Genomic DNA, 20,161 nt, shown 5'->3' with positions numbered 1-20,161 from the left:
TATGGCAAACTGGGTGCATGTTTTTCTTCATAGCAAATGAAGACCAGTGTTATTAATCTTTCTGATTTGGTTATTCAGTGTTATTCAGTGTTATTCATCTTTCTGATTTTGACCAGTATATTTTACTTGAAATATAATGGTCAAAATCAGAAAGATGTACGACACTGAAACATTTCATCTCACCAAGATCCACAGGTTAAATGCTCCAAAAAAAGTGTTCATATATGGAGTGTTAATTTGTGAAACTATGATTCTGAAGTTATTTCTTGCAGTAACTTCCCAAATGGTAAATGCAGCTAGGCCAATCAAATTAACACCATAGTGCACCAACACTAGTTTAGCTTTAGGGACTTTTGTCCCTAAAAAGCACCTGTACAAGTCTGCCTTTTGAGTAGTGATCCCTGATATATTTCACCCCTGATACACTTCTAGTTATAAGGGTAACATTCACTCTATTCCTCAGGTCTTTCCATTCAAACCTGCATATATTGAATAACTACTAATTTGAATAATCACTAATTATAAATTTTTTTCAAATTATCGAAATAATCCTAGGGAGGGTCACAAGAACTGATGCAGAGAATTCACACAAAGGTTAACAGCAAAGAATGCAACACTGGAAAACTGTAGCTTTTTACCAAATGTGTGCTAAACAAAGCTATTCCAGAGAAATTAAGTTGCTAGAAAACCCCTTCCCAGTGAAGAAATTACTGGTATTCATGGGAAGACATTTAATTAAGTTTTTTCTGAACTTCTATCTAATTCCTAATTCCTGTACTGATTTTTTGCAAAGTGACTTTTTCTGCTCTTTGTATGAGTGAATGAAATAATGAAATCCCACAGGCGGCTAGGAATGTTGCTTACGAATCTTCTGTCTTATAAATGACCAGACAGGTGCCTTGTGAATAGCTTCATTACTTGAATGATGCATCTCTATCACTAACGGATGAAGAGCAATCAATTGAGCCATGGATAATAACTAAAACTCACAAGAGAAATTATGATCAGACTAGCAATAAGTTACTTGCAATTGTGCTTTCATGCTTTAAATTCCAACAATGTAGTCAGATCAGATTTCCAAGTGGGAGAGGAAACAGGATCATGAAAACCCAAGAATGCCACAGCAAAGGACAGGAAGCATGGTTGAAATTCAGAAGGAAAATTGGCAATCAGTTACTTGCTACTCTGAATTTACAGAGCTCTGATACTGCACAGCTAATAGATAAACTGAAGGATGAGGATTATCTATTAAAAATACACAAATAACACCAAACACAACAAGCCAGACAAAATATATCAGAGCTTCTGAAAATCATATAAATTAAAAATACTACTTTGAAATGTGTTTGAAGAAGCACCATAGATAGTAAAAGGCAGTCACAGGTATATGAACATATTAATTTCCACTGTTTCTCTCATACAGTAATACACTGAGTGGAAAAGAAGACTTAAATACCTGGGAGATCACTGAGACATACATGAAAAAACTATTTGTATCGCAGCCAACATTCATTCAGCTGTGTGTGACATTACACACTGCCAATCACAAGGCCACAATAAGGCAGAAAAAGTTCTCACTGTGCTGTTAGTTGCATTCTCTGTGTTCAACCCCCATGGAGCCAGGGCTAAGCATTCCCTTTCTCCAGCATGGACCCTGTCAGATTTCACAGGATGTCACTAAACACCCAATCAGCATTTCTGAATGGTTCCTTCCTTCAGTAAGCACATTGGCTTCACCGGGACAACATGCAGAGGAAGGAGATCCTGGCCTGTGATGGCAGTGTATATTGCTTCAATTTCTCCCACCAGCAGGCACAGGTTGCATGGGCAGGAACCGCACTGCTGATGTCAGCTGTAAATACCAGCCCAAAGCCTGTGCCAGTGCGGCGAGGTGTATGTGGCCAATAAGGTCAACGTCCGGCTAGCAGAAGGTAGAGGCCGACACCCAGCTGCATAAACTGCCAGCCCCACTCTGTAGGCCTCGGCTGAGCTGTAGGCTTCGGCTGAGCTGGCTTGCGGACAGAACTCGCTGCGGATGGGACGAGAGAAGGAGCCGCACACTCACTGGGGGTGAAGTCGGTTTATTGATGAACCAGAGAAACCAACCAAGGAATGGTACCGAGGGGAGGGAGAAGTGAGGTTTTAAAGGAAGGGGGGTGTATATGGGAGGGATTTACAGGGAACCAATAGGGAAGGGTGAAAGGATGAACTTAACTGACATAAGGGGGAAACCAATAGATACAGAGTAAAGGAGGGGCCCCGGGACCTCAGCCAACCACAACCCCCAGAGAAAAGAAGATTCTGGAAAGCTGGGAGGAGTGGGGGGTGATTGACTGGGCCCAGGGAGGAGGAGTCAATATACATATAAGGGGAGGAGAGGGAAGAGAAATTATATAGCCAAAAGAACTGACAACCCCAATGGCGGGAGTTGCCATAGGAATAACATAACTGGCAGGGCTAAACTGGGGGAGGGCAGAACCATTTACATTAAACAGGGGGAAACAATACATAAAATGGGGGAGTAATACAATAAACTTAACACACACACACCACAACATGCCAGGGTAAAGGGAGAGACAGCCAAGCCAGCCCTTTGTGAATCTCTGGTTGTCTTGAGCAGTAGAGCAGACCATGGTCAGTGTGACAGGAGACACCCCTAGACCCTTGAAGCCTGATATGGCTTCTCACATGGCAGGGAATACAGCACTGGGTGGGCTGATGGCTCCTGCAGCCACAGGACTGTGCCGTGAGGAGCTGGGGCTGCAGCCTTGGCACTGTGCACCTCCCCTTGCCCCTCCACTGCCCCCCAGCTGGTCTGTGTGCAGCTCAGGGCAGGCACATGTGGTGATGGTGGCTGAGCTTGGATAAACCTCTAGTCAGCACAGCCCTCAGCCCAGCCCTCTGAGGGACCTTGGCTTGTGCCTGAAGGGACCAGAGGAGCAGAGAAACCAATTACTTTTGGTTGGATATCAATGGGCAGGTGAGTATACTTCAGCTAAATCCTCAGGAAAATGTTCTCTACTGCCCATGGTCCCACCATCTCCTTCCACCCTCTAAATCATATTGTATTTCCCAAGACACTCACAGCTGGGCTTCCCATGGGACATGGTTCTCTTCAGCATGAGCTCCACAATAGATGTTCCTCCTCACCATCATCTTTCTCAGCATTCAGTTTGACATATGTACCTCAATCTTCTTCCACCCTTCCCTGGAATTTACCCCAAATATTTTTCCAACTCTTTGGTTCTGATGCCCGTTTTCCTCATGCCTCTTAAGCATCCGCTTCATCTTGCCTGACCAACTGACTGCATGAGCTAAGTTGGAGCCAGATGGGCCTCCTTCTTTCTTCTTCTAGAGCTGGCTACGAGGGATTGCCCTGAAAGGACACAGTTTCCCCTCTGGCTTGGTGCCCCAGAAGCTTGCGGACATGTCAAGCCTTGATATCCAGGCATCATCTCTGCTTTCCTCCTTTTCCCCAGGTGGTGAGTTACAAAGCTCAAGCTTTCTCATTCTTATAACAACAGTCAGAGGCAGACCTTAAGGACCATGATTGCAGAACCTTTCCCCATTTCTGAGCTTTGAGTCTTTCTTATTGATTAGGAGAGGAACATTTTCCTTTACAGTAGTATCCTGCGCTTGTATTTCACATACAATACTGTTTATTCCTTACCAGAATGCATCTTAGTCTTCCATTTTAGCCCCAGCAGAGCTAGTGTGCTAGCACAGATCCCTGTGCCTCCTCAGGAAGGCTATGAGCTCCTACTATTTTGATTTGCTTTCTAGGGGCTGGTTTTCATGTTTGTTAGGGGCTGGTTTTCCCCCAGGACATGTAACTGCCACATCCTAAACTGAGGGTATGGGTGAAAAAATGAGGAGTTAGTTGCATGCAGAAAGTTCATGGGGAAAAAGAGGAGGAAAGAATAGAGCCAGAATATGGAGAGAAAAATCTTACCTTAAACTTTAGGAGGTAACATGATTAAGATGAACACAAATTCAGACAGGATCAAGAGGTTATGTGGGGAATATGCAGCGTACAGAGAAGCACAAAACAGGGTATTACATTGTGAATATGATCACACCAGGTGATTATGTTATTAGATCTCCTGAGCCTGCTGGTTAAAGGATGAAGAAATACATGGTGAGGGAAAAGGAAGGGCCAGGCGAGGGCTGCAAAGGAAAGTAAAGACTTCTCATCCTTGGATCAAAAGTATTAACAGAGTTCTCCCACAGCAAGCCAATATGTTTTGCTCAGTTTAAATGTATGCTGTAAGTTTAGGTCCTCCAGTTCAAAAAGCAGATGTTAGGCTTTAAAACAACTCCCATCATTGCTTCAGGATCTCATGGCTGGAAACACAAATAAACGCACACAGCGTAATGAAATTATCTGCCACTGGATGCATGGCTTGTCATCATTACCACTCAGAAGAGCAAATTCCAGTTCAGACCACAGCTCCTTTCCAATCTGACTGTTTTCAGTTTCCCCCCCCCCAACACACTTCATTCTTGCTAATGAGAAAGCAATCTCTTTTCACAGACCCAGAAACATTCCCACAGAGGACTTGCTTGCAGAGAAATAGAGGGCCTTTGTTCTTTGTCTAAATTCAATGTCGTTAAAAACAAGCCAAACAGCTGCAACAACAGTTTCAACCAAACAGTCATCCCAGGGACTGAACCTCCCTAGTCCTTTTCAGATCTTCATTAAAATCTCTCTATTGCTTCTTGTTTCTTTCCACAGTTTTCTTCACTACCTCTTTCTAGTGATGAAACACCAGAGAAAAATTTGCCACAGAAAAATGCATGCATTACATGCACAATGTCTTATACTGTGAATGCGATGACAAATATTTCCAGGATGTTTGGAAAGAGCCAGGTCACAGCCCCTTATGCTTTCAGCTTTTTACTTAGTGCCCCTGTGCATCAGATACCCACCTTTTTCTTTCCAAATGCTCCTGAGACATAAGTTCCTCTGCAAAACCCATGGATGGTTAGCACAAATGTCACTGGTCCGTCCCAAGGCATAGCCTGTTCTCTATTTCACCTGTGTGAAACAGGATATGTGTTCACTTACTCTGTGTCACTGCTTGAATTGGATTCCATGGTTTCTGAAACCAAGGAGTCATTTTTGTTATGTGCCAGAGGGACCTCTTAAGTTTCTTGAAGATGATCCCCGTTTCTGTAATATGAAGAATTTCATGGGCTCCCTCACACTTAACGATACTAAAAAAAAAATGGTAGCAACAGAGGATACTTATTATTAAAAAAAAAAAAAAGCAGTGCTTTGTTCTTATTTTAACTAATTGTTGATCTGTCATATCAACAAAGCAACAAACTCCGCCTGTGTTTCATGGATACATTGTTTTTCCTTTTAAATAGCAAAAAGGGAACATTTTTGCAGTTGCTCATTCACTAATCTCAAAAAGCAGTACAGACAGAGAGTAAATACTCCATTGCAGCAGCTATACGCTTTTTCACAGATCAGTTCAGGAAACAAAATGTTTGAATTAGGAGCAAAAATGGCAGCTTTTTGGCAAGGGAAAGAGGGCAAATATTATTTGGATGAGGTCCAAGCAAAGCTTTCCCAGCACATGTTATTTTATCTGAGGTCAAAGGCCTGCAAAAAAAAAAAAAAAATCCACCCAGCTACAGCTTGTGAAGTTTGCCACCTACTGAGGAAAGCACAGCACAGCAATAACAGAAAAAACAGGTGAAAAAAAAAATTTATTGTGCTGAAGCTATTAGATGTTATAGACATATTTACTCTCATAGACTATTCATAAAGACTTCTCGTACCTCTATACAGCTTCCAAAGGACCAAATAAACAACAGAAATACTTCTCCTCCTTCTCCTTGATACATAAAGTTTTAAAGGCAGTGTTTTACCCTGAATCAGTCCTAGATTTTGCCTTATAAACCTAGAATAAAGTGAAAAAAAATACTCCCAGCTTCAACAAGGAACATAATTTCCCAGAAATCTGAGGTAATGAGATGTTCTAACTCACAAACTGCTAGGTAATAAAAAGTCCTGCTGTAGCCATTTCTAGAATTATATTGGTAATTTGTATTTGCCTCACAGGCCCATTAGAAGAAGTACTCTTAAGAAACGAAGAGTCTGCCTTTATAGCAGGAGCATTGAGAAATATAGCCTGCTAGCAAGTCCAGAAAGATCTGTTGTGGTTTGCAAAGATCTCTCACCATACTTTAGTGTGAAACACATAGAACACAACACGGCCCTGGAGGAAGGCAGAGGGTGCTCATACAGGATGTGGAGACATCACTGAGCGTGACAGGGTTGCTTTCATTTCACATTCACTTAGGTAAAATACATATAAATACAAAAATAACATTAATAACCTTAATGGAGCCATGGAAAAAAAAAAAAAAACAAAAACCAAAAAACGAGAAAGTAAAAGGTGCAGAAGACTCAGAGTCCATCTTAGTTTTCCCTTAGCACCTGGTTATGAGGGTACAAATAAAGCCTCATGTAAATATTACCTCCCTGCTAACAGATGAGTTTGCTGCCTGGCATAGCAGAAAGCAACAGCTCCACAGCAGATTTCATCTGCCTCCTGTTGGAGCATAAATCATTGGCCCTGCCTGCTCACAGGAGAGTGCTGTAGGTGAAGTGGGAGCTTCAGACAAAATCTATTAAAGAAGCCCTGCCACTGAGTCACAAGGTGCCAAGAAAACCCCCCTGCTGTATTAACTCCATCTCAGAGAGAGGAGTATTGGGGCAGCTGGATCTCAATTTAGCCTCTCAACAGTTTTTTTTTTCATAACTATGTCCCACAAGTTTTAAAGATGGCAAATCAGATATATTAATAAAATATGAGTTATCTATTAAAAGAAATTAACAGCCAGAAGATCTGTATCAAAATTAATTACAGTACAAAAGCTAAAAAACTAGTCATCTATGATGTAAAATGGAAAAATGCACTATATTAAAGCAATTTTTTATTAAAGTTAGCAAAAGAAACTTTAAGTAGAAGTTCTGATGTATCTTGCCACAGTTCTTTTCATGGAATATTTCTTCCTCTTTATATAAATCCCTGGGAAGCAACCATGAAGAGGCATCCCAATCCATGGGAGAAACCCCATATACTTCACAAGGAAGAATCTAAGTGAATGAAGGTGTTCTGGACTTCCATAACATAAAGGATTTGTCTACAAGACATACGCCTTCAGGTCAGCTCAGCATCTTATCTGTCAAACCTTACTTCAAAGGGTTTGAAGATGGCAAGCCAAGTAGGGCTTTTAGGATATCCAACACCAAAAAATACTGGCACCTCCACTAGTTCACCACAAATAGTTTATATTGTTGTATCTTTTGACCAGATTCCAGGCCAAGTAGGTAAGCTTTGTCAGGGTGAAGTATTTTAAATACATGTTTAAATAGCATATATATTTATGCACGCATTTTCATATGTATGTCTAAAGCTGCAAGAATGTCTATATATATACACCATGGCAACCAATGTCAAACAAATACATTTTAATAGAGATCTACATGAAATACACGTACAATAAAACAAAGATGCTGAACAAAGTCCCAGGTTCTGGTTAATGAGTAACGTCATTCAAAGTCTTCACCTCTGACAGAAACGATTCTGCAGAATAATATCCACATGGATAAATATGGATATATATTTCATCATATGCAGATAGAAAATCTGTGTTTGGCTGGTGCAACTTAAAACTCAGAAATACTTCTTGACAAAAAAATGTTACTACTGCAAGGCTCCAGGAACGGCATATGCAACAGTCCATGTGCTTCTAGCCCCACACAAAGGCTAATTCAGTACGCACTGAGCTGGTGTCCACTGCTGTCAACCTGTGTGCCAGAGCTCTCAGAGCCCCGCAGTCATCAGGGCACTCATCAGGGCTGCACATGGGGCTCTGACACACGCAGGGCAAGAGCAATCTGCTTGCCAGAGCACCAGTAGAAAAGCATAATTGCTGGTCTTCCAGACTGTAGGCTGAGAAAATGACTGGTTGAGTGAATGCCTTACCTTTTCAGGAGGCAAACTAAATCTCCTGCTGAGATGTTCCTAGTCAATCAAATTGTAATGCCAGAGCAAAGCTGGCATACTCAGTCCTCTCATACTCCTCTTCAGTGAAGAAGATAGCAGTGGCTTCTGGAAAAGTTGCTTTAAGAAAATCTTATAACATTGGCCCCTAATATAAAAGTAATTAATTTAAAATTATTGTTGTCAGTGCAAGATTATAATATAGATTTGTGCACGCTACATTTCTTTGGGTTTCTTTCTGGTGGGATAGTTAAGTTAGAGGAGAATATTTTAGTTTTCAAGTACATTAAAATCTTTATGTAAAATTGGAATTAATTTGCAGCAGAATGTCCCATAAAATCAGCTTCATGCCCATCTGGCTGTAGTGCTTTATTAGCTAATATTTCTTGTAGATCTTCTTTATTTCTTCCAAGCCACACAGTTTGGTTCTCATAGCAAGAGCAGCAAGGAGCTGTCAGGAGATACCACCTCTCTGATTACTGCTATGCTGCCCTCCATGTTCACAGCACACACAGCTCTTTTCTCAGTAGCCCCGGCTTCACATTCCTTTCTCATTTTCAACATCTATCTTCAATCCCCTAGCAGGAAAATTGCAGATTTGAAGCTTTGCAATGCTTGTTTTCTCTTCTGTGGGTGGAGCAAGACATCCATGCACCAGGAACCTTAAGCCCAGTGACAGCACCAGGCTCAGTCTCTATGTGTCCACCACAGTCGCGTTCCTGCTTTTCTCCAAAATGGGAACAGACCCCAGATGTGAAATGCATGAGATCCAAACGGGCAATGCACAAGACTCAGACAGGTCTGACCACAATTAACATCCATCTGTCTCAACAACCCCCTCCGATGTTATTTCAGATACTTCTTTACCCCTCCCACCCTAAATGTCCAAGGAAGGCTGTCCAGCCCCCCAGAGCAGCTCCCTGCTTTGGATGTGTCACGTACTGTACCTATGGATCTCCAATCCAAAGTGTCCTCTCAGCTGGCATTTTCACTGTCATGTACTCATGCACCTGCAGGCAACGCAGCCAAAAAGGCAATGACCAATTTACCTGTTTCTGGAGCCCCAAATCCACATCATCAGTTTTTAAAGAAGTTTTACTTTGGTGATACCAATAGCATTTTTTCAGTCTTCAAATCTTGCTTTCTGCCTTTGAGACTACTGTTTTCTCTGTGAATAACCTTTCTCTACAACCTTCAGATGTCTGTATTCAGTCCTCCAACTGATTCTCCAGCAATTAGAAGATCGTCCTCAGTAACATTGCACACATTTCTCAGCTTCTGCTAATCTTATTATAGCTACAGCTATTTCTTTCATATCCTGGAAAATAACTCCCACAGCATTTTGTATTCCCAATTTCAATTAGCTCCTGTGAAGAGCAAACCCTTTTTAATTGTGTAATTTCAGAATCCTTTGTTGTTTGTGTTGTCAAGGGTTAGGTTAGCTTCTGGCAGCCAATGCCCTCCCTGAGGAATAGTCTTTCCCTTCCAAGAAGTGCTGATCTGCTTATTTAAGTTATTTTCTTGGAACAATATAAAGATAGTAGAGGGGAAGAAAAATCAAGAGGTTGAAAGATCCCATGACAGGTGCTATTTCACAGTCCCTGGATAGTCACTGCAATTCTGGAACAGCACAATAAGCCTGCAGTTTCTGCTGTACTCATATTGAGAAGCATGTGAAGAGGTCTGGAACATCTCAAGCTCAAGGCTCTGCTTTTACACACATGAACATGCTCATTACTTTCACATGACCATCAGTAAATATTCTGATAACAACCAGCTCCCCCTGCAAATTGTGAACAGGGATTAGCAAGGATGAACATTTTGTCATTGAGGATGCTGAAACTGGGTCATTCCATGTTCTGCTGCTGTCTCACTGTCCTGAACACAGAGTTGTGGGATGTGACTAGGTTATTTTCACTGACGGTGGCTTGTCCCACACTCAGCAGAAAAGCTGCTTTTCTCTGCTGACCTATGGTTCTGGCCATCCTGTATCTCATACTCTGCAGTTGAGCAAGTTCACAGTGTCATTTTTTGCTATTGCATTCTCATTTTGCTAATGCTTTCTCATGTGAGTCTGAGAAATGGCTTATGTGACGCACCTCACCTCCAGGCAGGTGCCAAAACAGCAGCTCAAGACTGGAGAGACTGCTATCCTGGGGTGCTCTGCTTAGAGGAAAGTTTTCCCACAGAAGCTACTTAGCCCAGTTCCCAAAGTGCACTTCTGGCCAGCAAAAGTGACTGTGATCCCCAGCTGCTAGAAGGGTCACTCCATTCTAAGGTTTGCAGCAACCTCCCTGACAGATCAGCCCAAGGCCTGGTGAGTCTGCAGTCTCTTGCACGTGTTGCTGCCAAAACCAGGTCTGTGATAGACAACACAGGGTTCTTGTTTGCTGGGTTTTTTTTTCTTTTACAAGGGCACCTTGCAATGTTTGGCATCTTTGTCATTTCACTTGTCCCTGCTCATGTTCGCCACGTACAGCTGCCATTAACTAGGGTCACTTCCGCACATAGCCAAGCCAGAGGCAATGTGAGCCACTGGCAGGCAAAGCCAGGTGCCAGGATATGGGCTGCTCCCCTGGCTCTACACAGTACCCCTGGTGAATCTGTATTCAATACATGGTGCCAGTTCCCTGCTCTGCGAGCTGCTGGACCGTGCCACTCTGTCTGCTCCCCCCATTCACCTGGCACAGAGGGAGAGCCAGGCAGAAACCTGCAGATGAAGCCCTGAGCCTTCATGGAGTCAGGAGAGGAGAGAGAAGATAAACTAGGTCCTGCTAAGGGCAGGCAAAGACAGTGGAGCAGGGGAGCAGGAAATTTTCTTTGAGCAAGACCACCACCCCTCCGAGTTCCTTTTACCAGATCTGAACGCTGGAAGATCCATAAAAGGCACCAGTCACAAAAGGAGGATGAAATCTACAAGTGATGAAGGGCCTCTTGTCTGCTACAGAAGATGGACAAGATGCCTACAAAATAAGATTGAGTAAACAAAATTTTGTTCTATAACAATTATTTTCCTGCCAAATACTTCTACCCTCCATGCATTCTGGTTGGATTGAATTGCATAGTGCTCAAACTTCTGCCTCGAGTCTCAAAAAGAAGGGCATGCACTCATGGTCAGCTACCACAAAGATAGCCTCACACTGTAAATAAAAGAGAAGCAATGAACACTATTTCCACTGCTGTTTTATCTTACTTTGTTTAGAACATACATGCCTTTCTCTCATCTATGAGAGACAATTTTAGTGGTTTTAAAGGAATCAAAGTGCATATAGCTGAGACTTGAATTTGGTCCTTAAAACAGTCCTACTTTGGCCCCAAAAAAAGCTCAGACACAGTATCATGATAGTTAATAAACAGCTGTTTCCACAAACACTGTTGGAATCAATCCAATATAAGCAAGCTTTTGCTGATGGTATATTGTTTCCTAGGGCCTGACTGCCAGCAGGGTACTAAGGGAGGAGAAAAAAATCTTACACCAACAAACTGCTAAATGGCACAGCAGGGCACTATGGAAGTCCATACGATGCCAGCAACGAAATGGGACCTCCTGGTTTCTTCACAAGACCTTGCAGGATACTTCCAAGGCCACTTTGGTAACCAAAGCCACATGTATGCTGTGCAGTGATACAGTACAGCTGGTCACAGAAGACCAGTTAACAGGATCAGATAGCCAGGTTGCACCAAGCACACTGAAATCCATACGGACACACTGGGTTGATAATGGTGGATTGTTTGGCACATATAGACCAGGAGTTACAATGCAGGGTCTTTTCTGTGAGATCTAGCAGGGCCACTGACCAGGCTACTACTACGCAATTTGGGTAGCAGTATTGTAGTTGCCAATATTTAGTTAAGACAGTTTAAGTGCTCCTTAAATGTTCCCAAAGAAATAGCTGGGAGACAGAGCCTACAGCTACACTGATCTATTTTCTGACAAGCAATGTTTTTAATAGTTAACAATACAATTGCTATAAATTTTCATCTATTGTCAGAGCCATGCTACAAAAACAACACTGTAACTTAAGAACTTCCAGATGGAAGAGCTATTTCTGAAATTGTGTAACACCCCCACAGGTTCTCCTTGTTGCAAAGTGAGCGGTCTGGGGGATTTTGTTGGTTGGTTGGGTTTTCTTTTTGGTTTTTGTTTGTGGGTTTTTTGATTTTTTGTTTGTTTAGGACACCACCACCTCTGGATTACATTGCCTCCATTTAGTTAGCAAGTGAGTACTCTGCACTATAATTTCTCTTCCTAGACACCTTTCCGTCAATCCTTGTGATAGAAGTCCTCATCATTTCATATTATTTTATTTGGTTCCATAGTCTAAGGTGACATCAATTGTTCATGTGCCACAGAAACTCCTACTTATCCTTCACACATGAATTTCTCTTGCATTTCCTCCCTTTCCTAGTGGCTATCCTCTTTCCCATCAGTGGGGCCAACTGCCACAGCCAGCAAAGACAAGCAGGTATCTCAGCTGCACATTATTCCAGGGAAGCATGGAGCTAGACACTCATGAAAAAGAAAAGATTTTTCTTTGAAGACTCACACCAATTTCAGACAATCTAGCAAAGAGGTGAGACTTCAACTTTGCTGTCCTAGGAAAGCAGTAAAAAAATTCAAGGAAAATAAAATTAAAGGAAAGTTCCTTCTTCAGCTGCAGAATTCTCCAGAAGGAAAACAGATGCTGACAAATTCTCATCGGGGTTTCATACACCAGAAACATTGGGCGTGTAACAGTTTCCAAAGTCCATCAAGACAAAATTTCCAGATGACACATTATAGGATATTCAGCTTGGTGGACCTCATCTCATTTAGCTGCATAAGTAAGATTCCTGAAGTTAAGGAAACTTGCTTGTTTCAGAAACCAGAATTCCATTTTTTGTCCTGCCAATTTCAGTCAGTAAAATTTGAATTCAATTCTGCAGTACTGAAACCAGTATCTTTCTTGCAACATGTCCTTTGGGTAATATATCAAATAAACAGAGAAGCTTTAATAAAAACTAACAACAAAAAGGAAAAAAAAATAGAAAATAGACTATTCATAATGTAAGGCCCACCAATTTACCAAGTAGCACTGAAAACCAGAAGTGGACAAGAAAATATGTAACTTGATTTTAAACAGATTGCTTGACTTCAAACTCCCATAGGTTATCAAAGGAGAGAGAGATCTCCTAGGGCAAAAGACATGAGGGGATGGTTGATGAACAACTTAGCATGAACTGTAGCCCAGAAACCAAACCAACCCTGGCTGCATCAAAAAAAACTGCCTGGCCTGCAGGGCAAGGGAGGGGATTCAGGACCTGCAAGTGACACAACAAAGAGGAATGAGTACTAATCAAAGGAGGGGAAATTTAGGTTAGAGATTAGGAAGAAATTCTTTACTGTGATGGCGGTGAGGCACTGGAACAGGCTGCCCAGAGAAGCTGTGGATGCCCATCCCTGGTAGCGCTGAAGGCCTGGATGGACACAGCCTTGAGCAGCCTGGTTTAGGGTGAGGTGCCCCTGCCCATGGCAGGCAGTGGGCTTAGACCAGATGATCTTTAAGGTCCTTTTCAATATGTAACATTCTATAAGTAACTTTTCACATACAGCACATATCCAACATCTTCAATTAGCTTATCCGGATCTTCCACAGATTTCCTTAAAAACTGACTTGTTCAGTAAGAACTGTTATTACTCAACAGCATACAGTATTTTGGGTTGCAGGTTTCATTTTTCAGGCAAGGCTTATTTTTTTTCTGCCTAAAACTATTAAAATCTTAGCTTGTAGAAAAACAGTCTGTAATTTGATATTCATTAGATGTATTCTCATAGGCCTCCAGAGTACACTGCATTTAAAGTAACATCCTGATGTTACTGTTCATCTTCTGTGGCCACTCAGAACTCTCCATAACACATTTCACTTTCACCTTTTTCCCTTTTCTTCCAACTCACAAAAGTCTGATTTAAAGCATCTCCCACTCCAAAAATTAATTATGAAGCAGGCACAATGATTACAGTATTGTTAGTATTATTGCTTGCAATAAATGAAGTAAGTTGCTTCCACAGCATATGAACAGTCTAATGAAATTACTGTAAACTATAGGAGGAGTACTTTCCTTTTGGGTTGTGAAAAGCAACCTATCTTGAATTTTATGCATATTATAGAAAAAAAAGTCTAAACTTTCTTCAAAGTGCAAAACCAATTAATAGTAGGTGAAAGAACATCTGACATTTTTTCATTGTCAAAAGTTTTCAATGTTCCTATGTAAAACTAATACAGATGGATTTGAAGCGACTGGTATGACTAGAATTTGCAGATTAGAGCCATGCACCTTTTTTAAGTAAAGCTTGAGCATGCATATTCTACACCACATGAAATTTTAACTACAGCTAGATTCCTTTGTAGAATACTGCTTATGGAAGTTCATCAATGCATGCAATACAGAACCTCTCTTAAAAGAGAAACAATCTCATCAAGGTGGGTGGGGTATTACAAATGAAAGTTTTATATCTGTACTGAACATATGTAGGCAATGTGTTTTGCCTGGATCTAAGTCCCATGATCTTGAGCAAATCTGTAATGAAAATAAAACCATACTTAAATTCATACTGCCCTTTTTTCTACAACCAAGTTTAATTCTGAAGATCACCTAATGCTCTGGAGCAAGTTAAGCCTAACATAAGCTATATAAATAGCATTAACCTAATTTTACACATCCTTCCACCCTGACTGCAAATACTGATGTAACATGTCATTTAAGCGTATCAGTAAAATTATCCTTATATACTCTTATATCCACTGTATAGTCAGAATATTGAGTTTTGAGGTCCACATTTACATGCTCAAGCAGGTAAGACCATTAACCTCTCAGGCAGGATTTTAGTAATACCTTAACTTTTCCCAGTCACATGATGTGAACACTAAGTATTTTCCATGCTTCAATGGCACAGATACTGAATCTCAACCACTGCAATTTTCATGGAACAGAAGACCTGACACAGAAAGACAGAAACATCTCCTCCTGCTTATGTGTTTGAAGAAGTTCTCTCTTTAGATAAGTGACTAAATCTAGGAAGGTGCTCCTACCTGGGATTACAGCTGACATGTGCTTCTCTACACATTGGAAGTACATGCTTACACTACTACAAAAAGGAAAGTATTTAATCTTGCAATCACTAAGCATTAAATTTGTTATGCTAACCATGAACACTTGACTTTTTTTCCCAGAAGGTACTCTTCTACAAATTGCAAAGTTAAGAGCCACACTGTTTCTTTATGAAGCTGTCCTATAGCATTTATTACCAGATTACAGGGAAAAATACAAATCAAAACCCAGAACACAATTTTAAAAAAATCCCAAAACACGAGTAGCACCACAAAACCTTCCCAAAAAACCGAGAAACCCTGCAGCTTATTTTGTATTTGCTATCTACATTCAAAAGACCCTTTGTTCACTCAACAGACCTTGACAAGAGGTCAGAAGCTGTCCTTGACAGCTTTATACAACCACTCAGTCTGGACTGGTTGTATAAGAACTCTATGCTTAAGGTAGCATTTATAAATTAGAGATCAGACCTTATGATGATAATGCTTTGGTAAATCTCATCTAGAGGTTCCTGACATACAACTAAAATACAGTGCCAAATTCAGCACTTGGTAGCACAAGCATATGTGATTTATTCCTCTGAAGAGTAAATACAGTCCATAATAATGAACATTTCTACATACTCTTTAAACCAGAAGATGCTTCATTCCTCATTTTCTGTTTTTCTTCCCTCATTGTTTACTCATCAAGTACCAGATAAGAACATGTGAAAACCTCAGTAGATTACAAGCAAAGAGACTGCAGCACCAGGGGAAATATAAACATTCTTTGTTGCACTAGGCAGTGTAAGAATATACAGAAACAAAATACATGAGACATTAGGATTAGTAATAAAATAACCGCAAAGTCTAAGTGGAATTTGTCACAAGAAATTACTTGTTTTACACATTACATTGCAAGGTGTTTTAGAAACGCAAAAAGATCAGATTGTTATACATTTCTATGGCCATAAAGTGCTACATACAGCTGCTACCCCATGTGTATTAGAACAAATATATAACAATCTTGCACCAGCTTTCTTTTAACATATATTTGCTTTCAATTTTTTTTAAAAACAGAAATTCATTCTTTATTCTGATGAATAAAGACTTACAAACTGTAGTACAATGATGTTTCAACAGATTAATATTTGATTGATATGCACAGACATGAAGGTTTTTGTAATAGTTTCTAAGTAGGCAATTCTTAATCAAAGAGAAGCTTTGTCCTATAAGCAGGCCAATTTATTATTGCTTATCTTAAAAAAAAAATCTATTATCGGAAAGAACTATAAACAACATTTTGTCATAATGTAACTGTAAGCTCAGCCTTTCTTGCTTAAACTAAAAAGTTAAATTTGCTCTTGTATATATTATAATTCCTACTATTATCAAGAGAGGCTATAGCATCATAGGTAAATGATCAGCTTTGCTTAGTTAAGTCTCAGCACAATAGTCAAAATTCCCGTGGAGGACGAGCGTGTGTGGTGAATATTATAAACAGCAGTTAAGACTAAATCAGAGCTGTATTTAAGGCCCAGTACAGAATATAGCAGATTTAAAAAAAAAAATTCAAAAAGCCACAGACCCTTTGTATGAACTCTTAGACAGGAATCACTTAACTCGGGCATAATGTCCTAAATAATACTGCATCACAGATGCATTGTGTCAAGGAGACATGCACTTTTCTGCAGCATTTGGAAAACTAAGCATCTCTTGCAGCTCTGTGGAGACCCACCTTAACTGAAGGGTAACAAATCACTCTCACACATTTGTATGTCCACTGTAAACAACTTGGAAAAAAGCCGTTCAGAATAAAGCTTAAAGTAACAAATCTGATCAGTCAATCTTTCCAGCCAAGCCGGGAACAGCAGCACAGAAAGGAGGCAAGCTCTAAATAGCACTTCATACTGGGTGCTCAAAAAACTACAGAGGGTACTGGAAATTTTTGTGGATAAGCGTGTCTCTTCAGTCAGTAATATCACCCATGGAAAAAGTACACTGCTTCTTGAAGCTTTGTACTAAATTTTGAAAAAATCAGTTTCTAAGGGAGATCACTGTTCATTTTTTGTTAGTTTTGATTTCTATCTCAAATCACCCCTAAAATATTAGCTGTAAGACACTCCCCACAAAAACAAGAGATCAGAGACTACATCATGCTCCGCCCTGAGAGTCTGTAGTCCCAGTTACAACTCTCCTGAAACGAAGTACTGTTTGCAACACAAATTACAGAAGTTTTACTGGTAATTGTTCCCACCACCTTCTACAGAAAAATAAATCAGACCCCAATCCAATAATCAGATTAAACCAAAATAATCCTAAACTGAACATATAATGCCCACAGATGCATCAAAAGTATTTTCTGAAAATACATGAGTTTATGCTCACTACAACCAGATATATATAAATGAGTAAATCTTTAGAGAAGTCATTTGACAGCTAATCTCTGTTTTGAGGTTTAGCTACAGTCAACTGAATATATTTGAAAATAAACATGCATACTTTATCAGTAATTCAGTGTCTTGGGTATTTAAGCTTCAAATTCACGTGTGTATAATTTTACATAATAACTTAAGTTACACATTTACAATAGGCACAAATTCCAACCAACAAAGAAATACTTTGGATCAGGTTTCCATTTTGAAAGACTCATTATGTTTATTTAGCTAATATTTTTAAACTCTTAATTCTCCTGTAAATATACCACTCTATTACAGAATTATAAGCAATTAAATGACCCCATTATTTATAAGTCATAGAAGAAAGCTGCGTTCTCAGTAACCTGAGAAGAACTTCTACAAATCATATTGAATGTTTAATTTGAAACTTCAGTTATTCATTTACTGAGGACACATTCTTCACCTATTTCTTTCGTCCTGATTTTGTTTAGGTGGTAGTTAAGGGCAGCAAATCACATACATGAGCACAGGTACTATGAATTTACTGTGCAGAAGTAAACATACCAAACATGGATAAAATATGGAAATGGCAAGTTTTGCAATAGCTAGTGAAAGAAGAGTTATTTGGTGTATACTTAAATAAAAAAGATATATATTTTTATTTTTAAGAACAGACAGCTAGAATCTGCGTGTCTAAATGAATGGGAAATTCAATTTCATACTGCTGTTTGCACAGAAGCATGAAAGGAAAAATGCACTTATAAGTATCTCAATTTTACTGCTCATTTTTGGTAGAAATTAGACTAGAATACGCACATTTTCTTAACAGCAAGATTAAAAGTGGATTCATTTCTTGATGCACAATCAACTTCTGTTAGTATGAATTCTAACTTGTTATTAGGAAAATACATAAATCCACCAATAAACGATTGCTTTAAAAATGGAAAGAACAATCCTGTCTCCAGATCCATGACAGGGAAGATGGGAAACAATCAGTTTCAGTTGTGTCAAGAACTATTTGGGGTAGACATCAGGCAAAATTTCCCAGTCTTTTCTCACTGGGAAAGACATCCTGTGTAAGTTTCAAAATGACTGTTCTCAGTGCTTTTTTGTTTTTTGTTAAACAGGTGAAATAAATCTGTCAGGATCAACTTAAGACTACTTGAGAACAAGGACATAACATCCTTTATAGCTCTGCTTTTCTACAAGTGAAAAATATCTCCTAATATATGTTTCTTTTGAATGAAACAGACCTGCAAAGACATTAAAACTGTAGCCCTGCTTAGCTTCATCTGACAGAGTAAAAATATTGCACTTCACACAGTTTAATTTTGTTCCCAAAATAAAATTTAGTCAAAAATTACTAATTCTTTCCTCTGGAACACAAATTTCAGAATATAGTATGCAAAAAAATGTGGGTAAGGTTATCTGCAGACATTGCATTTTTGTTCCAGAGGAGAAAAAAGTCTCAAGTGCACTGCAGAAAATAAAACTTTTAAAAAATGCAGAAATTATCACCAGTTTCACTGCATAACCTGCATCTGTTCTTATATAAAAAAAATAAAGTATTTTCATTAAACTTTATTGCACCATCACCTTTTTTTTTAAAAATATCCCCCTTTCATTCAAGTCAAATATTAAATTATTTTTATCAACAAAATATAAGGTCTTCTTTAACAGCATGTAGATACAGTATAGGCGCCATACAGAAAAGTCTAAAAGAATGACATCAAATCAGAAGTGACAGAAAACAATCATTATGTTCTTCTCTATGATTAAAAAAAGATTGTGTAGGCTATCTATTGTATGCATGAAAAGCATCCTTTCTCATTCAAGGTGTTGAAGCAGGCGACACCTTCAAGCTGTCAAGTGCTGCATGAATTCTGAAGTGCAACCTGGACTCCATAGAGTATTCCTTGTAGTTGTTTCTGCAAAACAGACAACTTATTTTAAGAAAAAGATGTTTGGATTGAATTGTTTATACTTCCTATGTTTGTAAGTTAACAATCTTTATTCCCTCAACAGGAAGCGGAGACTGACACACAGATGAGTTAAGAGACATTTAAAACTACATACACAAATTGAGTGAAGAAAACATAGACCAATACTAAAATTAAATGTCCTCATAAACTGAATCCATGTCTTAGCATCTCTTTCACTTATTTTGATTCTTTTAACAGCCCTCCCAAATACTAAAATTTGCTGTGAAAAGACAAGCCAAAGCCTTTTCTAACTACAGAAAAGCATATTAGCAGAAAATGTAGGCTTTGACTCAGAACACAATTAAGCCAGAGTAATAAACATCATATGTACAGAAATCATATTCTGTAAATCCCATCCCCCCAAAACAAACAAATAAGCAAAAAAAAAAAAAAAAAACTATGAGGGGACACTATTACAAGACTGGGCTACTTCTCTGTTAACACAAGGGACATTCTATCTTATACTACAATCTACAGATAATGCAAATATGCTGCTCTACAGTACTTAATTAAACTCTCAACTGGTGTTCTGCAACACCATGTGAAAGGAAAAAGGGCTGCGATCAGACAGGTGTAGTGGCCTTTGACCTCTCTTATGAACACCTTTAGTGGAACAGATTTAATTCCCACAGCTGCCCTCTGGGACAGAATGGTACATATCCCTTCCCTGGACTCTCCAGCTTCATCCC

General features: G+C 39.5%; 1 protein-coding gene across 2 annotated transcripts in view; it reads right to left on the bottom strand.

Moving 5' to 3' along the window:
* Positions 1-15,661: 15,661 nt before the first annotated feature.
* Positions 15,662-20,161, bottom strand: part of TTC39B (tetratricopeptide repeat domain 39B) — a 77,939-nt gene continuing 73,439 nt past the window's right edge. For both annotated transcript variants that reach the window (XM_059492513.1, XM_059492512.1), the window contains exon 19: positions 15,662-19,418. In XM_059492513.1, the coding sequence (XP_059348496.1) occupies positions 19,322-19,418 (97 nt within the window). In that variant the 3' untranslated portion in view covers positions 15,662-19,321. The remainder of the gene's footprint in view (positions 19,419-20,161) is intronic.

The sequence above is a fragment of the Ammospiza nelsoni genome, chromosome Z, assembly GCF_027579445.1.
Source record: "Ammospiza nelsoni isolate bAmmNel1 chromosome Z, bAmmNel1.pri, whole genome shotgun sequence".
In the NCBI taxonomy this organism is placed as follows: Eukaryota; Metazoa; Chordata; class Aves; order Passeriformes; family Passerellidae; genus Ammospiza; species Ammospiza nelsoni.
This window is presented reverse-complemented; position numbering and strand designations above follow the sequence as displayed.